Raw genomic sequence first — 23,011 nt, forward strand, 5'->3', positions numbered from 1 at the left:
GCAAGGACATGCCTCAGAGACCACAGAGGGAGGAAGAACAAGCCCAATGGAGAACTGAAGGTAGGAGAGTCCAGGGGCTGAGGGGTTAATGGAAACCATTCCTGGTCCTCAGAGGGCGGAGTGTGAGATGTGTGTGTACGGGTGTGATGCGGGCAAGAAGTGCCCACAGAGGATGATTACTGACAGGGAATTAAGAATGTGAAAAGTACAACAAAACAATGTAGCTCACATTAAAGTCATAATAATTATACTCTTTTATAGGAAGGAATTACTATTATTCTTTCAGGATTTTGTGGGACTCAAGTTTTTAAAACTTTTAGTTCCAGTATAGTTAATGTACAGTATTATATTAGTTTTAGGTGTATAATGTAGTCATTCAACAGTTCCACACATCACCTAGTGCTCATAATGACCAGTGAGTGCACTCTTTAAGCCCCCTTCCCTATTTCCCCCATCCCTCCACCCACCTCCCCTCTGGTAACCATAAGTGTGTTCTCTATAGTTAACAGTCTGTTTCTTGGTTTCTCTTTTTCTCTCTTCTTTTTCCTCGTTTGTTTCTTAAATTCCACGAGTGCAACCATATATGACCAAAAACTTCAAATATGTGTATAAGGTAATACTGACTCCCCAGGATGCCAGTTTCATTATTTTAGAGTCAGATGTCATGTGCTCCCATTTCATAGTTTACTTTTTAAAGAAATATGAAACTCAGAAAGTATGAAATGTCTGAGCGAGCATGAGTTCTCAGAGCTGGTGTTCAGGTCAGTGCAGCAGGCTCAGTGTCTGTGTAGCTACCAAATTACACAAGACGTGACTATAGGTACAAAGACAAAATTGGGTAAACAAGGGATCAAAGAGAATGAGTTTACAGTCTTCCATATTGTTGTGTACTATTTCCTGAAGGCAAAGCATTCCTGCACAAAACGTTTACATCACTCATTCCATAGAAGAGATTAGTAGCTAATGCCCCGGGTCTCGTCATAAACTATCTTAGCTCTCTTATTTTCACTTATTATCAGTGGACATCTAATGAGGCTTGAACATTCCATCTAGCTCTACAGTATCTGATCAGGTTCCTGCCTCTCAGGGAGCTCAAGAACCAGCCAGGAAGGTACAGACACACCATAATACAATGTGGAAAATGGAGGCAGCAGGGCGGGGGAGGGAGTACTCGGGCATAAATGTGAATGGGTAGGATTAAGGAAAGCCTTCTAGAAGAGTCATGTTTTAGCATAATCTCAAAAGGATGGGTTGGATTCACCATTTGAGAAGGGAGTTGGAAGACAGAAATATTTTGGCATTTCTACAAGTAAAACTAATCATCAAGCAAATAAAATGATTTCTTTTAGTGAGGGTGGAGTGCTCTTTTATGGATACCTACTGCCCCTTGAGGGCAATGTGGATGCTCTTAAATCAGGGTCAAAGTAAGCAGGTGCCAGTCATTTTGTGGAGCTCAAGATACAACAACAGAAACAGGTGTGAAAAATGAGAAAGCCCCGATCTCCTGCCTTTCTCAATTTTCCACAAAGTTTCCTGATGACCAGGTAAATAGACAAGTTGGGTGCCGGTAGACTATGGTTCATGTTTGTTGTAAATCATAAACAGGAGCAAGTGTCCATAGATCTAAGGCAGGGGAGGGGGAAGAAAAGGAAGTAAAATGTCAAAAAGGACTTCTACTTACAGTGTCATAATTTTGTTCTAAGAAGTCTGCGACCAACACTTTATGTCTGGTTAGTAAGTCCTAGAAAAAGAACATTTAAGTGAAATATAATTACTATAGCCAATAGATTTTATAAATCTGGCTTTTCTAAGAATGTTATAAGTCCATTCATTTGAAACATATAGTTTCTGAAGAATATTTTCTTTACATCCACAAAATTATTTCCATTCTTAGTTTAAGATGTGAAATGCAAGTCTGTTTCATGTCAACAACAACAAAGGGTTTTAATTCGTATCATTGTTAAATTTATGATAGAAATAATTTAACTAGTGAAACAAACAGCACCTAAAAGATGGGGTTTAACAGTATATTTCTTCAAGCCATGACTATATTGTGACCACAATCTAATAAATATCCAAATAAAGTCTATGATGAGCTATTCGAAATGTAGTTAATAACGTATTTTAAAAGAATGCCTAATGGCTTAAAACCATATCTCACAAGTTAAAAGAGTTTCAGGAATCTCAACCTTTAGTTTTTTTCTTAACCACGTTTAAAACAGAGGTGCCTAGGATACTGGGAAGCACAGAAATGATGCTTAACAGGGACATCTCAGGCGCCTCCTGCTCAGGGGTTAATGGACTGTGTGGTGATGTGTGGTGACTAAGTCATACAACACACTCATTCAAAACTAAAGACAAGTAGACTGATCTTACAGGCATAACTCTCAGAAAACTGAACAAAAGCATAAAGGAACATTTGACTGTCTTCAGCTCACACCTAAATTATATCCTTAATTCACCTTAATGTTGAAAGAAAATAAGCCTCACCTAATCCCTTTTATAAGCTTAGAGGCTAAATACCCTGTCTAGATAGAATTTAATTAAAAACATAACAAGAATTTTAAAGTTTTCCAAAATAAGTTCTTATGCTTTAATACACATTTAATTAAAACTTCCTAAAAGCATATAGAAGATCCCAACATAAATTCACAGAGATCAAGAAGGCAGCAGCCAAGGGCAAAACTCACCTATTTCTATTTAAATAAGTAAAATATTTAATGCATTTTTGTGCTATTAATTTTCAAGTTCCAGGACAATGAGACTGGCTATTGATATCATTTTATTACTTATCACCACATGTTGATTGAGCACTGCATCTATTAGTAGAAACCCGTACTTTTTTTTCCCCAGTAGAACATTCAGCATTCTTTTGGAACTGGAACTTTAAAATGGGAAAACCCGCTAGAGGAATTCATTCCTGTTCTCTCTGAGGTCAAAATTCAAACTAGTTCCTCTATCACGGGACCCCCAAAAGAGCAAGGTAGTTCCATGGCATTCTCTGGGGTCCCTAGTTTTCAGACACCCCCTTCCCTAATAATGTCCTGAGCAGGATCAGTGATTTTTCTGAGCTGACCCTGGTTAGAAAGGGTTTCCTTCTGTGGACTGCAGCAGACCTGGATCCACCTGTTGGAATAGTCAGCAGGCTTGACTGTGGGGACGGTGCCCTCTCACAGCCCCGGGCCTGCACATACAGTGGTGGTGGCAGCAGACAGAGCACTGTGCAGATGAGTGCTGCCCGTCAAGGTTTCCATTCACTATCTGTTAGTGTTACTCCAGGGAAAGAGGAATTGGGAGGAAGTCCTGTTAGTAGCAGCTCCTTCAAATTCCAAAGGAAAAAAACTGGAAATAATTTACGTATCCAATAATAGAAAAATAAAATATAATGGGGTAGAATTCCTCCGGCATGTGTACATGGTGGGTACAGCCAATAAATGATTCTCTCTCCCTCTGTTACACACCCACCCACACCCACCCACCCACACACACACATACTCTCACACTTGTGTGTATATATTCCTAGCTACACCCTCAAATTTTTGTAGTAAATGTATGTGCAAAACTGGAGGAACTGACCATATATATACATATACCCATGCATATATACACATAATATAAAGACAAATATAATTGCTTCATCATTATAGATCACATGACGTGGGAAAAAAAAATCAGCTAAAATCCTATCCAAAAAGGAAAAAGCAGAAAGTTGCAAAGAGACATAAAGTTCAGATTTTAAATAATTTAAAATTTTAAATTATTTGAAACAGTGCACGCTTTCATCCCACCTCCTCACAATTCTGTTTTGACAAGACTAAGTTTTGCATAGTCTATGCATTATGCTAAAAAAAAAATCTGATATTGCTATGGAGGGACTTCTGCACACCTTGGGAGACACAGGGTGAAGTGACAGAAACACACTCAATGGCAGGGACGTGACAGTAGATGGGCCAAGCAGCAACTGCCATTCTTGGAGGATTTACTATGTGTCGGGGAACATGCAGAGCTCTTTACACATGTGATTTCTCATTGTCACAACTCTGCAAGGCAGGGATTATTTTCTTCATCTCACAGGAGAGGAAAATGAAACTCCAAGGTTAACTCCTTGCTCAAGGACATACAGCCAGTCAGGTAGCAGAGGGAGGTGGAATTCAAACCCCTTCTATCATGTCATGGAAGGAGGGATGAAAGAAATGCTGATTGTTAGGAATGTTTTCTGGGAAAGGACAATTTGTAGACAATACTGTGACAAAAAATATAAACAATGTTAAATTGTTTATTCATTGTTTATTAATGAGTAAACTGGGCAACAGTCATCTTAGAGCTCAGAACAAAAAAGGCAAGTCTAAGAGGTTAAAAACAAAAAGACAAAACCAAAAGAAAATCACACTAAAACCAAGCCAGCCAGACAACCAAAACCCCCTGAAGCCATCTACTTAAAAAGAAACTGACTTATGGTCCCTGTTGTATTATATTAACCACAGCATTTTGGAAAAATATGAATTGACATTTCCAATATTGTTAGCATGCTGGAAAACTTTTTTTTTTTAAAGCTTTATTTATTTGGGAGGGGAGAGAGAGAAACAATAATAAGTAGACTCCCTGGGGCACCTGGGTGGCTCAGTGGGTTAAAGCCTCTGCCTCCGGCTCAGGTCATGATCTCAGGGTCCTGGGATCGAGCCCCGTGTCCGGCTCCCTGCTCAGCAGAGAGCCTGCTTCCCCGCCCTCCCCTCTGCCTGCTTCTCTGCCTACTTGTGATATCTCTCTCTGTCAAATAAGTAAATAAAATCTTAAAAAAAAAAGTAAGTAGACTCCCTGCTAAGCAAGAAGCCCACTACAGGGATCTAAGAATCCTGAGGTCATGACCTGAGCTGAAATAAAGAGTTGGATGCTTAACAGACTGAGCCACCCAGGGGACCCCCCAACTTTTTTTTCTTTTAAGCATACTAGAAAACTTTTTATGGTTATTTAGATTTTCAGAGACTTAAGTTTGACGGAAAATATGCTAAGGTATAGCTTAAAACATCAATTTATTTTTGATATTTAACATAATGCTGCAAATTAAATTGGGTTGAACATATGATAGCAAGACATTATTATCAAGTATAGTTTATTTTATTAAATGTTGAAAAATCTTTGGGGGAAATTTTGAAAAATACAGATTTGTTTCAGAGTTTGTTCTTTGTTTATAATTATTTGTGAAGCTTTACTTACAGTCTTTTAGAAAAAGAACCAACTCTATTTGCATGACAGCAGAGTCATCACACAGAAAAGGGAAAAAAAAATGGGACTACACTGTCTATTAACAGAAAACATCTCCTTAGCTGTTTAGGCACAGAAAGAAACAGAATCATGTTTTATGTTAAGTGTTAGTCTTCAGATTTGACGCGTCAAGGCCTCTCTCACCGTGTGCGCTAGATAGACTGTGGGGGCTTCATCAGTGGCCACTGTACAACCTCTGCTTTGCCAGGGGAGACTGAGTGGACAGTGGAAAGGACGGAGCAGGCTCTCGAGTTACACGGCACTCTGAGCACACATCCAGGCCTGTAGGCCTTGCTCCCCTTCCCCCTCCCTCCGCCCACCAGGAAACTCTCCTTACTTAGTGCTGTCCCCAGACTTTTCCTCCCTCTCTTTTCTTCCTTCCCCTCACTCTTTGCTGTTCTCTCTAGTTTTCTTCTTCTCTTCTTACATCTTGTCTTCTAGATCCCCTTCCTCCTTCTCCTTCTTTCCCTTGCCCTTTGCCTTCTACCCCAGAAATATAGGGTCTTCCTCTGCTCGGTCTTGTCGGGGAGAATCTAGGGAGCAGAAGGACTGGGGGGAGACATGTGGAAAACGCCAGCAGGCTGGTGACCCCTCTCCCTTCAAACCCAGATTCTAGATTGGTCCTGAACTTATTTCAGGCTTGGCTGAGGCATTTAGGGACTGATGGCACTCTGGCTCCTTTCTTCTCCTGTCTCAGGCAGTTCAACCCTGGTTCCAAACAGGCACACACCCCCGCCCCCATTTATTAAAACAAAAGTGCCACAGTAAATTGGCCCCCCCAAACAGGATTCTCTCTGACAGGAGTTCTTATCAATTCAATTTTCCTCATTTCATGACATTTCAGAGATATCGTGGAAATGTCATGATGGACTGTGTCACAGGCGGAAGGGGCCCAGCCTTGCCTACCCCTTCATGAGGCTATCTTTAGGGTGCGGTCCACTCACCAGTGGTCCCTCTTCTTGGTCACAGCAAACTCCTCTCACTGCCCTGCTGCAGGCCCCCCCTCCATCCCTTCCCTTTGCAGAGGTCCCCCTACCTCCTGCTCCCCTCTAGTCCCTGTTGTTTCTTGTCTCTGCTCCCTGGTGCTCTCTCACACTTCCTGCCACCATGCGAGTATATGCATCTTTTAATGGATTCAGGGCACCTTCTTAGAACAGGCTGAGTAAGTCCCTAGTCTATAGATAATACATAGTTTTCAGTATAACAAACTATAGCTTTCACTTTTCTTGACCTCTGGAGAGCTGTTAAAAGGAACTATCTATCATTCCAGTTATAGGCAAATTTCAAGTCATTTACATAAAGTTGTAAGATTAAAGTATTTACTAATACTGGTATATGGACTGTGTCAGTATTATTAAATTATTTATTTAAGATAATATATAAAAAATAAAAGTCATATATGGATTATAATTAGGTAACAGTATTTATATCCTAAAAAAGTAGAAGTAAATTTGGAATGATATAAATGGAGCAAGTAAATTGCTGAAATGCTTTTAAAGAAATGAATCTGAGTATATACATTTAAACAAGTCTTGTCTACTTTGTAATTGACTTTTTTGTCAATAATACTGTTATATCATCAGCTTAAAATATTTTCAGAAATCTTCTAAAATTGTCTTCAGTCCAATGTGGCATACACTGAAGAAAATCGGACTCTATTTTAGTCATTTTAAAATTTATTTTTATTATCATTCCCATTATTATTACCAAGACCAAAAACAGTCCTAGCTACCATGACCACCCACTTTATCCAGTTAACCTGAATGTCAAACAGCTTTGCGCTGTTTCCAGAACTTTTATCTGCCCTCAGAAAGATTTGCCACTACTGGAAAATGAACATGCCATGGACAGTGATACTAGTTTCAAAATATATTAAATAATGGCAGGATCATAAGAATAAGTAAATGATTTTCTAAGACAGAAATCTTTAAGGTGACATCATTCATTGGATGTCTAAGTTCTAGTATTTAGTTTGCAAATGGGGTATGTTATTTTTCTAATATGTTTCCGAACATCTTTTGAATGGTCAAACTCGGAAACAGAAAGTAAAATGGGGCTGGGGGGCTGAGGGAAGGGAGAAATGGAGCACCGGTGTTCAACGGGTACTAGTTGCACAACAGTGTGAATATACTTCACACTACTGAACTGTACACTGAAAAATGGTTACCATGGTAATTTTATGTTATACATATTCTTTTACAACAATTAAAAAATGTTAATATAAAACTAAGATTAAATTCGTATTTAGTAACAGAATAGATAATAAGTTTATAAGAACACAAGGGATTATGAAGAAAACACAATTTATTTATGAGTAATTTGCTTCACTGAGTGAGAATTTACAATTACACTGATAAAGTACGGTGATTCCTTCAGAGGCAAAGATGTCATTCTCCAGCTCCCATCACTACCCAGTCCCTTCCCCTGCTGGTAAACACTGTTCCTGCTGCCCTGATAACCTTCTAGAGGTATTCAGTGCAGATACAACTGAAGTGGCAGCTTATACCCTTTGTTTTTAACATAAGTGAAAGCATGCTTTGCAGAGAATATTACATGTCCCTTTTTTCACATATATTGCAATTCATTCTGCATGCGTTTGTGACAAGTATTTTGAGTTGTTTTTTCTACAGTGTGATAGACTGGCCTAATAGAATGCATGACTGATGCTTCACGTTTTGCATCATAAATCACAGTTGGTTATGCTCAGGCCTAAGGAATAGCCTTTCCTGCTTCTTTAAAATTAAACTGCCTCCTCAGAGGCCAACTGACTTTAACTAAATGCTGAAACTAAATGACCTAGCTGATTCAGAAAAAAAAAATTACCTTAAAAGTAGCAAAGGCATCAGAAGCAATATCGAATGTTGACAACTCCACATACTTAAAGAAGTCTCGGAACTGATTAGAAAAGAGGATGATTTTGGCAAGAGGTTCATGTCGAATACATTCTCTCAGCATAATCCCACAACGTAAGGCGATCTGTGGAGCTTCATATCTAAAGCATAAACAAGACAGAAATGCAGAACAGTGTTATCCTATTAACAAAATAATATTAATGGTACCAAAAGAACCATTTCAATACTGCTGTTAAAGGAAACATAGATATACCATTTGTCACAGTTCATTCAAACATCATTCATTCAATACCCACTGAATATCTATGATGTGCCTGGCACTATTCCAAATGCTGGGGGTATAATAGTAAGCACAACACGCTACTGCCTTCCTAAAGTTCGTATTTTTTAGTGGGAATACTATTTAGTGGGGTAAGAGACAGATTATAAACAATGAAAAGAAATTTCATATTCTGAGAAGTGCTATGAAACTGAAGACGTTAAAATATTTATAATAGAGAGTGTAACTACTTAATTTACTTTCATTCAGATTGAGTGGTCAGGGAAGGAGCAAAGCGTTCCAGGCAAAGGGAACTAACCACAAAAGCGCCAAGGCAAGAGCCAGCTTGGTGAGTTAGCGAAGGGTAAGGCCAGTGTGGCTGGAATGTAGGGGAAGAACAGCGGACAGTATGAAATGAAGCAAGAGTGGAGAAGGATAGGGGCCAGATCACATACCGCTCCCTAGGCTAAGCTAAGGAGTTTGGTTTTAAAGTGATAGGAAGACTGGAGAATTTAAAAAAATTAACATGGCCTGACATATGCTTTAAAAAGATCACTCTGGGCATCTGTGGAGAATCTATTATAAAACATGGGGAAAAATGGGGACACTCGGGTGGCTCAGTTGGTTAAGCATCTGACTTGATTTGGGCTCAGATCTCAGCGTTATGAGATTGAGCCCTACATGGGGCTCCATGCTGGGCGTGGAGCCTGCTTAAGAGTCTCTCTCTCTCTCTCTGTCTACCTCTGCCCCTCCCACCTCCTCATGCACTGGCTCTTTTTAAAAAAAAAAAAAAAAAAGAAGGAAAAATGAGCTGGAAAGTTAGAGTGGGAGCAGGGGGACTGGGTAGGAGGAGGAGCAGCAGCCCAGATAGAGATGAGGGTGGCCTGGACTGAGATGGTAGTAGTACATGACAGGACTATGGGCAGATCCTGCATATTGCTTGGAGGAATGATTTAGCTAGGGTAGGGTGGGGAACAAATCTGGGGTGAGGGAAATTGAGGACTCAAGAACGATTCCCATATTTTAAGCCTGAATAATTAGGTAGATGGTGGTACCAATTTTTAAAATGAATAAAACTAGTAGATGAGCAGATCAGTGAAGAAATTAAGTTTGTTTCTGACCATGTTAACTCTGAGATGCCTGATATCTAAGTAGGAATGTCTCCTTGGCAGTAGAATATATCTATCCAGGGTTCAGGAAGAAGATAAGGATAGATATTGCATGCACATATATGCAGTTGGTATGTAATAAATAGATGACCAGTAATAAATAGCTGTGTATTGAATGACCCCCTGAAATCATGAATTACAGCTTGCAGCAAAAATTGCACTAGAAAAACACAATGTTTATTGTAGGAAACAATTCAGGACTGGCACGTTAGATCTGTTCCCTTCCTAATTTAATAACAATGCTCCAAGTGTCAAATTCAACATTGAAATAAATCTAGTTTGAGTTACATTCCAGTGTATGATAAGGTTTCAAGAAAATGAACAAAACTTAGCTCAAGTAAAACAAGCTCAATAATAAAATGATGCAGTTGTCCATTGTGTGGTAAATAGTAGAATAGAACAAAAGAAGGTATAATGGTAAAAGACTGGGAAGTGCGTATAGGATAAAAAAATCTTATTTCATTTCATTTCAATTAATACAATATTAATTTTTATGGTTCTAATACAAAGCCCACTGGAAAAAAAAAACTCAATTATTTCAATTCTTAAAAAAGCGCTTTCCTATACTGTTGGGAATAGAAGAAAAATGATATCCATAAAGTGCCTATATAATCTTTTTTTTCCATGCATTTATTTTATTTTTTTAATTTATTTTCAGTGTACCAGAATTCATTGTTTATGTACCACACCCAGTGTTCCATACAATACGTGCCCTCCATAATACCCACCACCAGGCTCACCCAACCTCCTACCCCCGCCCCTTCAAAACCCTCAGATTCTGCATTTTTTAATAGAATAAAATATACTCTTTTTTTCCACCCCACCTATAATCTTTCAGACTTACCATGACTTTTCCAGGTTAGAAAAATTACAGCCAAAAAATGTTTAAAAGCAAAAATGACGACTGAACAGATGAGAATTGAAATGAACAAATAAGACTGAATAGATGAAAATCAAAACAAAACCACCCTTACACAAAACTTCGAGATATAACTCACCAAATATAAGTGGTAACATTCTGTTGAGCAATAAAAAATAATGCAGTATTCTTTAAAAGACAACATCTACATGACTTTTGATTTAAGAATAAAATCTGGGGGCGCCTGGGTGGCTCAGTGGGTTAAAGCCTCTGCCTTCAGCTCAGGTCATGATCTCAGGGTCTTGGGATCGAGCTCCGCATTGGGTTCTCTGCTCAGCAGAGAGCCTGCTTCCCTCTCTCTCCCTCTGCCTGCCTCTCTGCCTACTTGTGATCTCTGTCTGTCAAATAAATAAATAAATAACTCTTAAAAAAAAAAAAGAATAAAATCTGTCTCCTACAACCTAGGAAACTGGCTACTTTGCAAAGTCAAATCCACAAATACAGTAGGGGAAATGGTAAACAAGGATATTTGAGAGGATTCACTAAACTAGGGTAGTATTTATCATTTTTGTTCTGTTTTATGCTGAATACTATCTATAACTCCTTTGAGTATCCCCTGAATAACTCATATTAACATTAAATGCTAATATATTCAGATGGGCATGATTATTTGCAGAATATTTAAAAATACCTATTTATAGTGTTAATAATTTGTCTTACCAGAAGAACCTGAAAATCAGCCTGTTGGTACACATGGAAGAGTTATAGATGGGAAAATATTAAAATGTTATAAAGAGGAGTGTATTTTCTGAAGTGTGAAGGAGAAAAACATTGCTGTTTATTGGTAGAGTACTTTAGAGAATATGAAATAAAGACTGTTGACCTAGAGAAAGAGCCCAAGACCATTAAAATCTAGACTTATTAGTGAGATATTTATGGACTCTTGTAATTTGACCCTAAATTTTTTTTTTAAGATTTTATTTATTGATTTGACAGAGAGAGATCACAAGTAGACAGAGAGGCAGGCAGAGAGAGAGAGAGAGAGAGAGAGAGGGAAGCAGGTTCCCTGCTGAGCAGAGAGCCCGATGTGGGACTCGATCCCAGGACCCTGAGATCATGACCTGAGCCAAAGGCAGTGGCTTAACCCACTGAGTCACCCAGGCGCCCCTGACCCTAAATTTTTAATTTCATTTCTCATCCCATTCCATACATCTTTGGGGTATGCCATTCTCTCAACCTAGAATGTCCTTCTCCTTACACCTCTACCTCTAAAATTCTCATCTTTCAAGGCTTCATTGCTGGGCATAGGTTTTACTTGTTACCATCTTGCTCTCTTGTTACCTTCTCCTTTCCTCCTCTGCTCCCATCTCCATATGGTTTATCTTACTTGTTACTTTCCCCTATCCCCACCTCAGGCTCCAGTGTGCTTAGCATAATGTTTTGCACGAAGTAGGCACATAGTGAAATTAATGATTTTCTTCTTCTTTTCCTTCTTCTTTAGAGAGAGAGTGTGTGTGTGCACAAGTGGGTGGGGGTGGGGGGAGGAAGAGAATCTTAAGCAGGCTCAATGTCAATTATAGAGCCCTATGTGGGGCTCAGTCTCACACCCCTGAGATCATGACCTGAGCTGAAATCAAATCAGCTTAAAGCGTCTGGTTAAGCCAGACGCTTAACCAACTGAGCCACCCAGGTGCCCTTGAAGTTAATGAATTTCAAATTCTGACTGAAATTCTTAAGAGTAGAACTCTAATGAAACTCAGACTCTGGCTTAAACAGAAAGCTCTATGATCTCAAGCCAACATTCTTCTCATTTCTTGATTTAATTTCCAGACTGAGACTATCTATAAAAAGTTTATACTTCAAACTTTTGTGTATAATTAGTTCACTTTTTCCTTTCATTTGGTAAAGTTTATTGGAACCATCTGTGATATACTATTTATTCTTGAGGATGAAAAAAATATTTTAAAAAATATTCCTCTGGGTCAGAACACTTATTGCATCCCATTAGTTTGTGCTTAAGAGTAGAAATGTCATTCTCTGAGATGACAGCTTCTTAAAGGTAGGAATATATTAAGATATATAGAGAAATTCTTAGTTTTTGTCAGTACCCTTTAAGCGATCTATAATTTACATATATCATTTCAACCTTACTACCCTCTAGGATATTGGTTTCTAATAGTTTACTGTTCCACAAATTAAGCCTATCTTAAGTTTCAAATCCCAGTAGCATTAATATCCTTATACTTGGTATAGAATAAATATCTCATCTATTCTAGTCCACTTATGACAGGTTCCCAAGGGCAGGGACCACAATGAATCACTCTACCTCCACAATGACTAATTTACATCAGGTTGCCAATAAAGATAAATCCAATAAATGTTGAATCATTATTTTATAGAATTGAATTATATCTTCCTTTTTGATTTGTAGTTTGGATCATATAGTCTGGCCTCCAATTAACTATGTTAGTATGGAGAAGGCACACTACTATATATGCATGTTTATTCAAATAATCACAGCATATAACATCCCTTTTGAATTTAATAAAAGCTAAAACATAAGAGCAATTTTCTCCTCTAGCAGTGAGCTACAGTAAACATACAAAAAATGGTCAGAACATCTTGTGAAAGAATATCTCAAATTAGAAAATGTATAAGGGGGAAAATGACTTTTGTTGCTGGGAGCAAACAAGGTCAGGCAGTAGTTAGAAAAGTTCTGTAAAATGTCACTTAACAAACACTTGGCCTCCTCAATATAGGCAAGAAGTTTTGCTTTTAATCTAGATATATTTGTTTACTTTATAAATAAGGAGATAACTCTGTCCATTAAAGAGGCTTAGAAGCAGTAATAATCCAATGTCAATGAGAAGCCCTAGCAACCAGATTATAGTCTCTAAGAACCATTCCTCACTAAAAAGAACAAGAGTCCTTGGTAGAAATGGCTGATTCCAAGTCTGTGTTAGGAAATATACAAAATGGGCCTGGTATATCTTGTGCCAAAAAGCAAGGAATCTCACTTCCTAATGTGAGTAATATCAAAAGGTCATGAGGCAACTTGAAGGATAGACAACTGGGGATCAGCAAGAAAAATAAAACATATGGAAAAAATTTAAACCCACAAGTTCATAATGATAATAAAAGGATGGGAGGAGGGGAGAGAGAGAGCGAGAGAGAGCAAAGAAACCCAGATGCCAATGGAAGTTCCTAGAGTAACAACTTATTTCTCTCTAAATTGATAATGGAAGCAAAAGAATTAGGCATTTATTCTACTTCTCTGGTATGAATTGTATTTTAAAATAGTTAAATCGTTGTGGGAGATGATGGAAAGGTATTCTCTATAAAACTACATTAGTGAATAAATGCATGAAAAATGACAGGATTCTTTTTGTAACCACTAATGAAATTACTGCATTGTACGCTGTTTATCAATGAATGGTAAAACAGTTAAGTGTAAAGCTGATGGATTTACAATGGATTAAGCTGTCTCCACCTGAAGCCACTGTTCGATCTTAGCATTACAAAATGTATGTCTCCTGATGAGATGAAATATGAACTACACAGCACCACCTACAAAGTACGATTGCCAAAATAGAACTGAATCTGAATCTAATCAAGTCTTTAAATATAACCTCCAGGACAGAAATACAGGGGACAGTGGAACAAGTTAAGTGACACCATTAGGAAGCAATATGACAAATCCAGAATGAAGAAAATTCTGTACCATAATGAACTCAGTTTTTCAAAAAGTCAGTGTCATAAAAAAGGGGAGTGTGTGCAGTTCTCAAAGAAAACAGATTTTAAAAAGACCAATGTGGTATTACAACCAAATACAGTAAGTGGAACTTGTTAGGATCCTTAACTGAACAACTATGGAAATTTGGGGGAAGGGACAATCAAGGAAATTTTAGTATGGAGCAGGTATTAGTTACTAAAGAATTATTGTGGGGGCACCCAGGTGGCTCAGTTAAGCATCTGACTTTGGCTCAAGTCACATCCACATCGGGCTCTCTGCTCAGCAGGAAGCCTGCCTCTCCCTCTCCACTCCCCCTGCTTGTGTTCCCTCTCTCTGTCAAATAATTTAATTAAATCTTTAAAAAAGTTATTGTTACTTTTTAAGTATAATAATGACATTGTGGTTATATAAAATTTATCTTTCTATTTTTGCAATGCATATCAAAGTAAATTATTTAGGGTTGATACAACAAGATTACATGAGGTTTGGGATTTGCTTTAAAATACTCCAGCCAAAAAAGCAGGGGTTGGTATTTGGGAGATGATGAAACAAACACAGTGAAATACTGATGGTTGTTAAGACTGGTGATTAGTACATAGGGTTTCTTTGTACTCTCTACCTTTGTATATGGTTGAAAATTTTTGTATTAAAAATTTTTTTAAATAGTATTATTAGGAGACATTTATGATTTCAACATTAGACTTCTGGAACATCTTTCATTGGCTATGATTTTTAATTGATCACTGAGAGGAGTTTAAATGACTTCATCCTTAAGTTCTCTCAGTAATTTGGAATGTCACTTGTCTGGTCCAAGAGAAAAGTTCATTTAGAGAAAGTCTTTATTTATAATTGTTTCATAAAATTTGGGTTCCAAGTCCTTCATACCATGTTTTGTATCCTATATCCAGATGATCATCTTTGATAGGCAATTACCTAGTAATTTCCTCCTTTCTTTCTTTCCTTCTTTCTCTTTCTTTGTTTCTTTCTTTCTTCCTTCCTTCCTTCCTTTCTCTCTTTCTCTCTTCCCCCCTTCCTTCCTTGCTTGTTAGAATTAGGTTCAATCCGGAACGTTACTATCATTTTCTTAAATAATATCAGTTTGATTTGTAAATGCACCAATCAAGGTTTGTCCTTGAGTTTTGAAAAGTAGTTTTACAAGAGATAATTCAGTAAAAATGCTGACCTTTAACAAAGGATTTAGCATTTTAAGCTAAATACATGTGACAGGTAAAGTTGGTTCTGGTGAAACTGTTCTACTTAGGACTTCTGGTCTACCCTGTACTCAACATCTTCTATAATTTCCTTGCTCTTCACACCTGAATGGTCCACAAATCTTATTAAAGATACAGTAATGGTAAAGAACATGGAATTTAGAAACAGATCTGGATTGAAAACTTGGCTCTGTCATTTATTAGCTTTATTACCTTGAGCAATACCCTTACCTTAAGTTTCAACATCCTCATCTGTAAAATGGCAAGAGTAATACTCAGTCCTCACAGTATTATCAAAAGAATTAGATGAAATAACATAAGTAAAGATATTGAATGCAACAGTTAGCACATAGCAAGCACTCAGTAAATTGTATCTCCACAACAGGATGTGAAGGAATGGATTTAAAGTCTGGGTTAAAAAAATAAAAGAAGAATCATTACAACAGAGAATAAAGCCCAGATATCATCACCAAATTGTTGATAATGGTTTTCTTTGGGAGAGATAATGGTTTGTACTCCCCTTCTATATTATACATTTTTTTTTAAAGATTTTATTTATTTGTTTGCCAGAGAAAGAGAGAGAGTACAAGCAGGGGCGTGGCAGGCAGAGGAAGAAGCAGACTCCCCACTGAGCAAGGAGCCTGATGTGAGACTCAATCCCAGGACCCTAGGATCACGACCTGAGCTGAAGGCAGATGCTTAACTGATTGAGCCACCCAGGCATCCCTATTTTATATATTTCTAAAATATTTGAAGTTTAAAATAATAAGTATGTGCTACTTTGAGTCAGAAAATAATTAAAATATATTTAAAATATCTGTTTTCTTCATTGCCAATATCACCACTAAAGTTTTGGTCCTAATTATCTCTTGCTTGGACTCTTCCAAGCTGGACTCTCAGTACCTCCACGCTCGCTCTAAGCCATTTTCCGCACTGCCACCAGAACTCATCATGTCTAGCCCCTGGGGAGTTCCATGTTACCTATGGAATGACATTCAGACTCCCTGGTGGGACACAGAAGGCTCTTTATAATCTGTTCTCAGCCTTTCCAGCTTTATCGCCCAACCTTCCCTCCCATTCACACTGGACTCCAGCTACACCAGAAATCCTGGCAACCTCCAAACACATTATGCATTTTGATGCCACCTTGCCTTTGCACACAAGACACTCAATCCTTCTCTTTGTGCTTATTTGGCAATTTCCTACTTTAAGACCTCCATTTTTTTTTAAATATTTTATTTATTTGAGAGAGAGACAGTGAGAGAGAACATGAGCGAGGAGAAGGTCAGAGGGAGAAGCAGACTCCCCATGGAGCTGGGATCCCAATGTGGGACTCGATCCCGGAACTCCGGGATCATGACCTGAGCCGAAGGCAGTCGTCCAACCAACTGAGCCACCCAGGCGTCCCGAGACCTCCATTTTTGATGTCCCGCAAAATAATAACAATGACGTGTAATGAGTTGTCTCTTCTCATTGTAGACTATGAATGCTTGAGGAATGGAAAGCTGGGTAGTATTCTGAGAGCACAGACTCTGGAGCCAGACTACTTGGGTTTAAATCGTACTAGCTATGTGACTTCAGATAAGTTAGTTAACCTCTCTGGGCTGCATAGAAAATAGGTTATATTTTATAACAGCAACAGCAACAATAATAACTACCTACAAGTCTATTATATGAATACAAAGCAAGGCCTCACATTTTATTAAAGGGGAGATGGAGAGGAGAAGGGAGTTGAGGGAAATTGGAAGGGGAGGTGAACCATGAGAGACTATGGACTCTGAAAAACAATCTGAGGGTTTTGAAGGGGCGGGGGGTGGGAGGTTGGGGGAACCAGGTGGTGGGTATTAGAGAGGGCATGGATTGCATGGAGCACTGGGTGTGGTGCAAAAACAATGAATACTGTTACGCTGAAAAGAAATAAAAAAATATATATATACAATCTAAACTTCTACCATGACTATGACTATTATTAGTGTTATTATTACTAGTACTGTTACTATTGTAGGTCCTTCATAAATGAACTAATAAGCAGTTTTAGCCTTATAAATGAAACTAAATATTAACTTTTTAGAAGAAATGGAAAGATATATAAAACTTTCCTAATGAATCAAAGTTGAGGATGTTATTCTTAGAGTAAATAGTTCTTATTTTTCTATTATGTACTATAATTACATGAAAATGGAGTCCTAGAATAAAAATATGTACATTAACAAAGTGGCTTTTTAATTAAGTGATTAAAAATTATTTTCTCCACATACTAGAAAAAATGAAAGCTATTTAAGTTTTTCTTCTTAAATACAAAAAAATGACATACAATTATCTATTACAAATTATGCATAGGTTAACTGGTAAATATAGGTGTCTAATGAATAGAGAGTTCATATTTCAAATATAAGGAAGTTTACTTACATCAATTTAGTCATCTGTTTATACACTGAATGACTTGTTTTATCAAATAATTTGTATACGAATGGTAGTCCTTTGAATTCACCAGAAAACACCATCAAGTGGGACATAAGCACATTTTTAAATAATTAAAGATATAATATAGATATATAAAGAGACACTAATTATTCACACTCAGTAAACTCTATGTAATCCTAATTTTTTTTAATCCTAATTTTGAAAAACCCAAGGTCCCACAATTTTACAGAGTCACATATAAACATAATCTAACAGTAAAAAGTCATTTAAAAAAAGTCATTAAAAGAGATTCGAATTGGGGTGCTGGGTGGCTCAGTTGAGCAACTGACTCTTGGTTTCAGTTCAGGTCCTCGTCTCAGGCTTGTGAGATCAAACCTCACATGGGTCTCAACTTGGGAGTCTGCTTGAGATTATATCTCCCTCTTCCTCTCCCCCTGCCCCTCCCCCCCACTCATGCACTGGCTCACTCTCTCTTTCTGTCTCTAACAGAAATAATTTTTTTTTTATACTGACTTATAACTTACAGCATCACTTCTCAAACTCCCTTCCTTCCCCCAGTTCACTCTGCAGCTGCTTTGGAGCTTCTCACCGTTAAGGCTCCCAAAGCCTTCTCATGAAGCGGGTGGTGTCCTCCATCTGATTCTTTCCTGCTCATCTCCCAGTCTTGTCTGCAAATGGACATCAAGTCTAGCTTAGTCTACTTCCCCTGCTTGGCTTCCCTGTACCAATTCTTTTCTCAACTCTCTCTGCTGAAGGAGGGAGAAGGGGTGGGAGCCGTGGTACACAATTACACATTAACTCATCCCATGCATACCACAGATAAAAAGGCTCACTGTAGATCTGTAATGTGTTCCAGCAGTTAAATTATTAATAAATGGCATTCAGAATTAGCTGTTTATCTTCTGTATTATTATTTCCAGAAATGGGAAAAAAAATTGTAAGAAAACAACTTACATTGTTACTTTGAAGAAACAATGTAACATAATTTTGTACCAACTTAATTTTCTAAATAAATATCCAATATGCTAAATTTCTCTATCTTCCAAAAAGCATATATAATATGCAAATGTATGAAATTTATATACATTTTACCATATCAAAAGGAGTGAAGTTACTTTTATTTAATGAATCAATTAATTAATTTTTAGAGAGAGCAAGAGAGTGCCCAAGTGAAAGGGAGTGGCAGAAGGAAAGAGAGAAAGAGAATCTCATGCAGGCCCCACTCAGTGCAGAGCCCCATGCAGGGCTTGATCTCATGACTCTGACATCATGACTTGAGCCAAAATCAAGAGTCCAATGCTTAACCAACTAAGCCATCCCAGCGTCCTGTGGAAGATAGTGTTTTAGATCATGTTCACCACTGCTCTTCTCCATCAGTCAACACAATCTCCAGGACAACCCATTTCAGCATTCTCAAGGGGTCATTTATTTACAAGTTCATGTTTTAAAACTACTATTAATTTATCCTCATTTCCTGAAACACAAATCTGATATTCTTCCTTTCTCTAAAACTCTCCAGTGGCTCCCCATTTCCTTGAGGATAATGTCAAATGCTTTAGAGCTTAACATTTTAGAATCCCCGAAAGTGGGTATAAATTGATCACCTTGGCCTTATTCACCCATGACCAGCCGTGCAAAACATATCCTTGTGGGTCCATTAAAACTTGCAGATCCCGGGGCACCTGGGTGGCTCAGTGGGTTAAGCCTTTGCCTTCGGCTCAGGTCATGATCCCAGGGTCCTGGGATCGAGCCCCGCATCGGGCTCCCTGCTCAGCGGGGAGCCTGCTTCCTCCTCTCTCTCTCTCTGCCTGCCTCTCTGCCTACTGTGATCTCTCTCTGTCTGTCAAATAAATAAATAAAATCTTTAAAAAAAAAAAAAACTTGCAGATCCCTGTGAGCTGCAAGCGAGCACTTTACTTTATAATGTTATTCTGGCACTTGTATATGACCTTCATTGTATTTTTAAAATTGCTCATGTTTCTATAGGAATTGGAGCTCTTGGGAGGAATAGAGATAGTAGTTTCTTTGATTAGTAGTTACTGAGTACTGTGTGCTAGATGCTGTGCTTCATAAGCATCATCTCATTGAAGACTCCTAACAACCTACTCATGTAGGTATTATTATTGACTCCATATTGCAATGAGGAAACCAAGACATAAAGAAGTTAGAGAACTTGCCCAAGGTCTTATAGTAAGTGGCATAACCCTAACTGAAAACACAAATCTTTCTGATGGTATAGAGTCAATGGCATATAATGCAACATTATTTTAGTGTGAAGGTAATATTATAAATTTTCCTTTTATTTTACCAATAAGAAAACTGAGGTTTGGAAAGGTACAGTGTCTTGCCTAAGGTCACAGAACCAGGAAGTGCCAAGAGACAAGAAAAAGGAATAATCAGAGAACAAAAACGAGTTCTTATAAATTAAGAATAGAGTAGCTGAAATGAAAATTCAATAGGGTTTATCTTCAATTAAATGTAAAATTAGTATCTTCCAACACATAAAAAGATAAGAGAGGAAATGTAGAAGACCTAAGAGATCAGTCCTGGAGATTCAACTCTGACTAACAGGAAATTCAGAAAGTGAGAACACAGAAAATGGAAGGGAAGTAATTTTCAAAGAAACAGTATGCAACAGAGAATCTTAGCAATCCACCAAAATCCACTGTCCTCTTCTACCTGGACACTAGACAACATTTCTCAGATTTCCTTAAGAATTAAGGGGCTGAAAGACTGAGTGCTCTCAAATGGAAGGTGAATGGGAGTAAAATGAGCCATTTACAGTGGCTGATAATTTCTTCCATGTATTTTCGCCTCCCTGTGAGATGAAATGGCAAAGTTGAACAAAGTGGTCTTGGAAACCATATTGCTTACCCAACTGAACCACCCAGGCACCCATAGCTGTATACTTTTAACAGCTATTCTATACTCAAACCTACTTTAAAGGAAACCATGAACCTACCCTTTGAGGAGCATAAACAGAATATGAGGATGAGCGCTAATGTACTCCACAGTAGGACTCCGAGTACCTATCTGTCTTCTCAGGATGTTGTTAAATATCTGGGTCACATCTTTTTTTCCCTGTTAAAGAAACAAACCACCATTAAATTACACAATCAAAATAGGTAAATTATATGGAGTGTAAGTTGTATCTCAAAAGCTGTTTACACATAAACACACACAAGGAGAAACAGCACTGTTCTTTGTATTATCCAAAACCATTAATTCATTCTTTTTAGTGACTCAACATTTATATACAATATAAAATGGTCACCATAAGTCTAGTTAGCAGCTCTTACCATAAAAAAGTTAATACACTATTGTTGTCTATATTCCACGTGCTATAAATTACATCCCCATGACCTATTTATTTATTTTTTAAACTTATTCTTGTCATACATCTTTAGTCAGCTGTGCTCCCAAACATTTAAACAGAGGTTTCTACAAACAGATGCAGCTCTTTTCCATTGGATTTGCACTGTGGTTAATTTGAACAACGAGAAGTCTATTTCTCACAGTTGTAAACGAAATGGCACAGAAGAATTTAAAATAGTGGATATGGTACAATTGAATTCCTTATGCTTTTTTACCTTTTAGCTTTATATAAGAAGAAAATTATGATTAACATTTTTAAACAATCTTAAGGATGGAAAATGGATGAAGAAAAAGATTTTAGCAAATGTTGGTTAGAATCAGATTCCTTTTTCTTAAATGTACTTTTTAGTAATTTTTTCCCCTCCACTTTATCCATTCCCATTCCAAGTTGGTGCATTTAAAAAAAAAAAAAAAAGAATGTGAGTTTTTCTGTTAGGTGGGTATATATGATTTAGGTGATTGTAAGAAATCATATCTAACCTAGAGGAATAGAGAGGACTACTCAGTCCTAGCAGCTGAAGCAGAATAACTATAGCCAGTGTTGGATGGGACTTTTTTGAGTCCTCATTTACAAGACTTCCACTCTCACACATCCTACAACCTGAGGCTTGTCTCCTTCTCCAACTGAAGCTCTGAACTGAACAGTTTTTGTTTTGTTTTGTTTAAAGATTCAGTTTATTTATTTGGGAGAGCGTGAGAGAGAGCACGAGCAGGGAGGAGAGAGAGAAGCAGGCTCCCTGCAATCAGGGACCCCGATGGGAGCATGACCTGAGCCAAAGTCAGACGCTTAACTGACTGAGCCCCCCAGGCACCTTGAGTTTTTTGCTTCTTAAGATTTTATTTTTAAGTAATCTCCACACCCAATGTGGGGCTTTAATTCACAACCCTGAGATCAAGAGTTGCATGTGCTTCTGACTGAACCAGCCAGGGGCCCCAAACAGTTTTTTATATGAAAAAAAAGGACGACATTCCATTGTGAGTTACTACGGCCCTGATTTTGGTCTTCATCTCTCAAATGAACTGTTAAAGATTATCTTCCAGTTATGTCCTCTACTCAAAAAAGTCTTCACTGGGCTGAGTGAGCTAACTAGAAAAGCAAATCTGACTGTGCTCTTCTCTTAAGCTCTTCAATGCCTTTCTTTGGCTTAGAGAAAAGTCTGACACCCTCCATGACCTAGCCCTTGCTTACCTCTCCAGCCACGTCTCACTTTTCAATTCCTACTTCAAGTTCTATTAATAACAATGGACGGTACTACATAAAGGTATACACAACTTTCATTTCTATACCTTTGCTCCTGTTCTGCTTGTCCTGAATTCTTTTCCTTCCTTTTTGTAGCTAAGTCTTAGTCATCCTGTAACAGGGGCGCATGGGTGCCAAGAGCACCTGACTGCAGGGTTCCCAAAAAGACCAGGTTTCAGCCACTCATCGCTGACAAAATCCAAAGGCAGAGATATGAGTGGTGGTGTAACAAGAAAGGAATTTATTTCAGTGAGGCCAGCACCGGGAAGACAGTGGACTAGTGTCTCAGACTATCTCCAAAGTGCTGAAAAATACTTCTGGGTTTATATAAGGAAAATGTGGGACAACGTTTGGTGGGTACATGTAGGCAAGCAGTAAAGATCATTGTCTTGGGGTCAATCATGTGTGGTCTTGCTGACGTCAGGGTAGACGTTTTTTGCTTGAGGGAGTAGTTTCAGTTCCTATCACGGGATGCTTTGCCTGCAGGGGTCTTTCCCTTGAGTTAAGAGATAAGCGGGAAAGAAGAACTTAGAAAGTACAGACAGGTCAAAATGGAGGTCGTTGAAGTGCTCTTTCAATACAACAGATTCAGTTCAGACGTATTCACCTCTAGGATAACTGCCCCTC

General features: G+C 38.0%; 1 protein-coding gene across 11 annotated transcripts in view; it reads right to left on the reverse strand.

Moving 5' to 3' along the window:
* Positions 1-23,011, reverse strand: part of CAB39L (calcium binding protein 39 like) — a 112,461-nt gene that overhangs the window by 19,465 nt on the left and 69,985 nt on the right. For all 11 annotated transcript variants that reach the window (XM_032874084.1, XM_032874090.1, XM_032874079.1 and 8 more), the window contains 3 exons: positions 20,732-20,850; positions 8,086-8,254; positions 1,682-1,741 (listed from right to left, as the gene is read on the reverse strand). In XM_032874084.1, the coding sequence (XP_032729975.1) occupies positions 1,682-1,741; positions 8,086-8,254; positions 20,732-20,850 (348 nt within the window). The remainder of the gene's footprint in view (positions 1-1,681; positions 1,742-8,085; positions 8,255-20,731; positions 20,851-23,011) is intronic.

Source organism: Lontra canadensis, unplaced genomic scaffold, assembly GCF_010015895.1.
Source record: "Lontra canadensis isolate GAN:19392208 unplaced genomic scaffold, GSC_riverotter_1.0 scaffold51, whole genome shotgun sequence".
In the NCBI taxonomy this organism is placed as follows: domain Eukaryota; kingdom Metazoa; phylum Chordata; class Mammalia; order Carnivora; family Mustelidae; genus Lontra; species Lontra canadensis.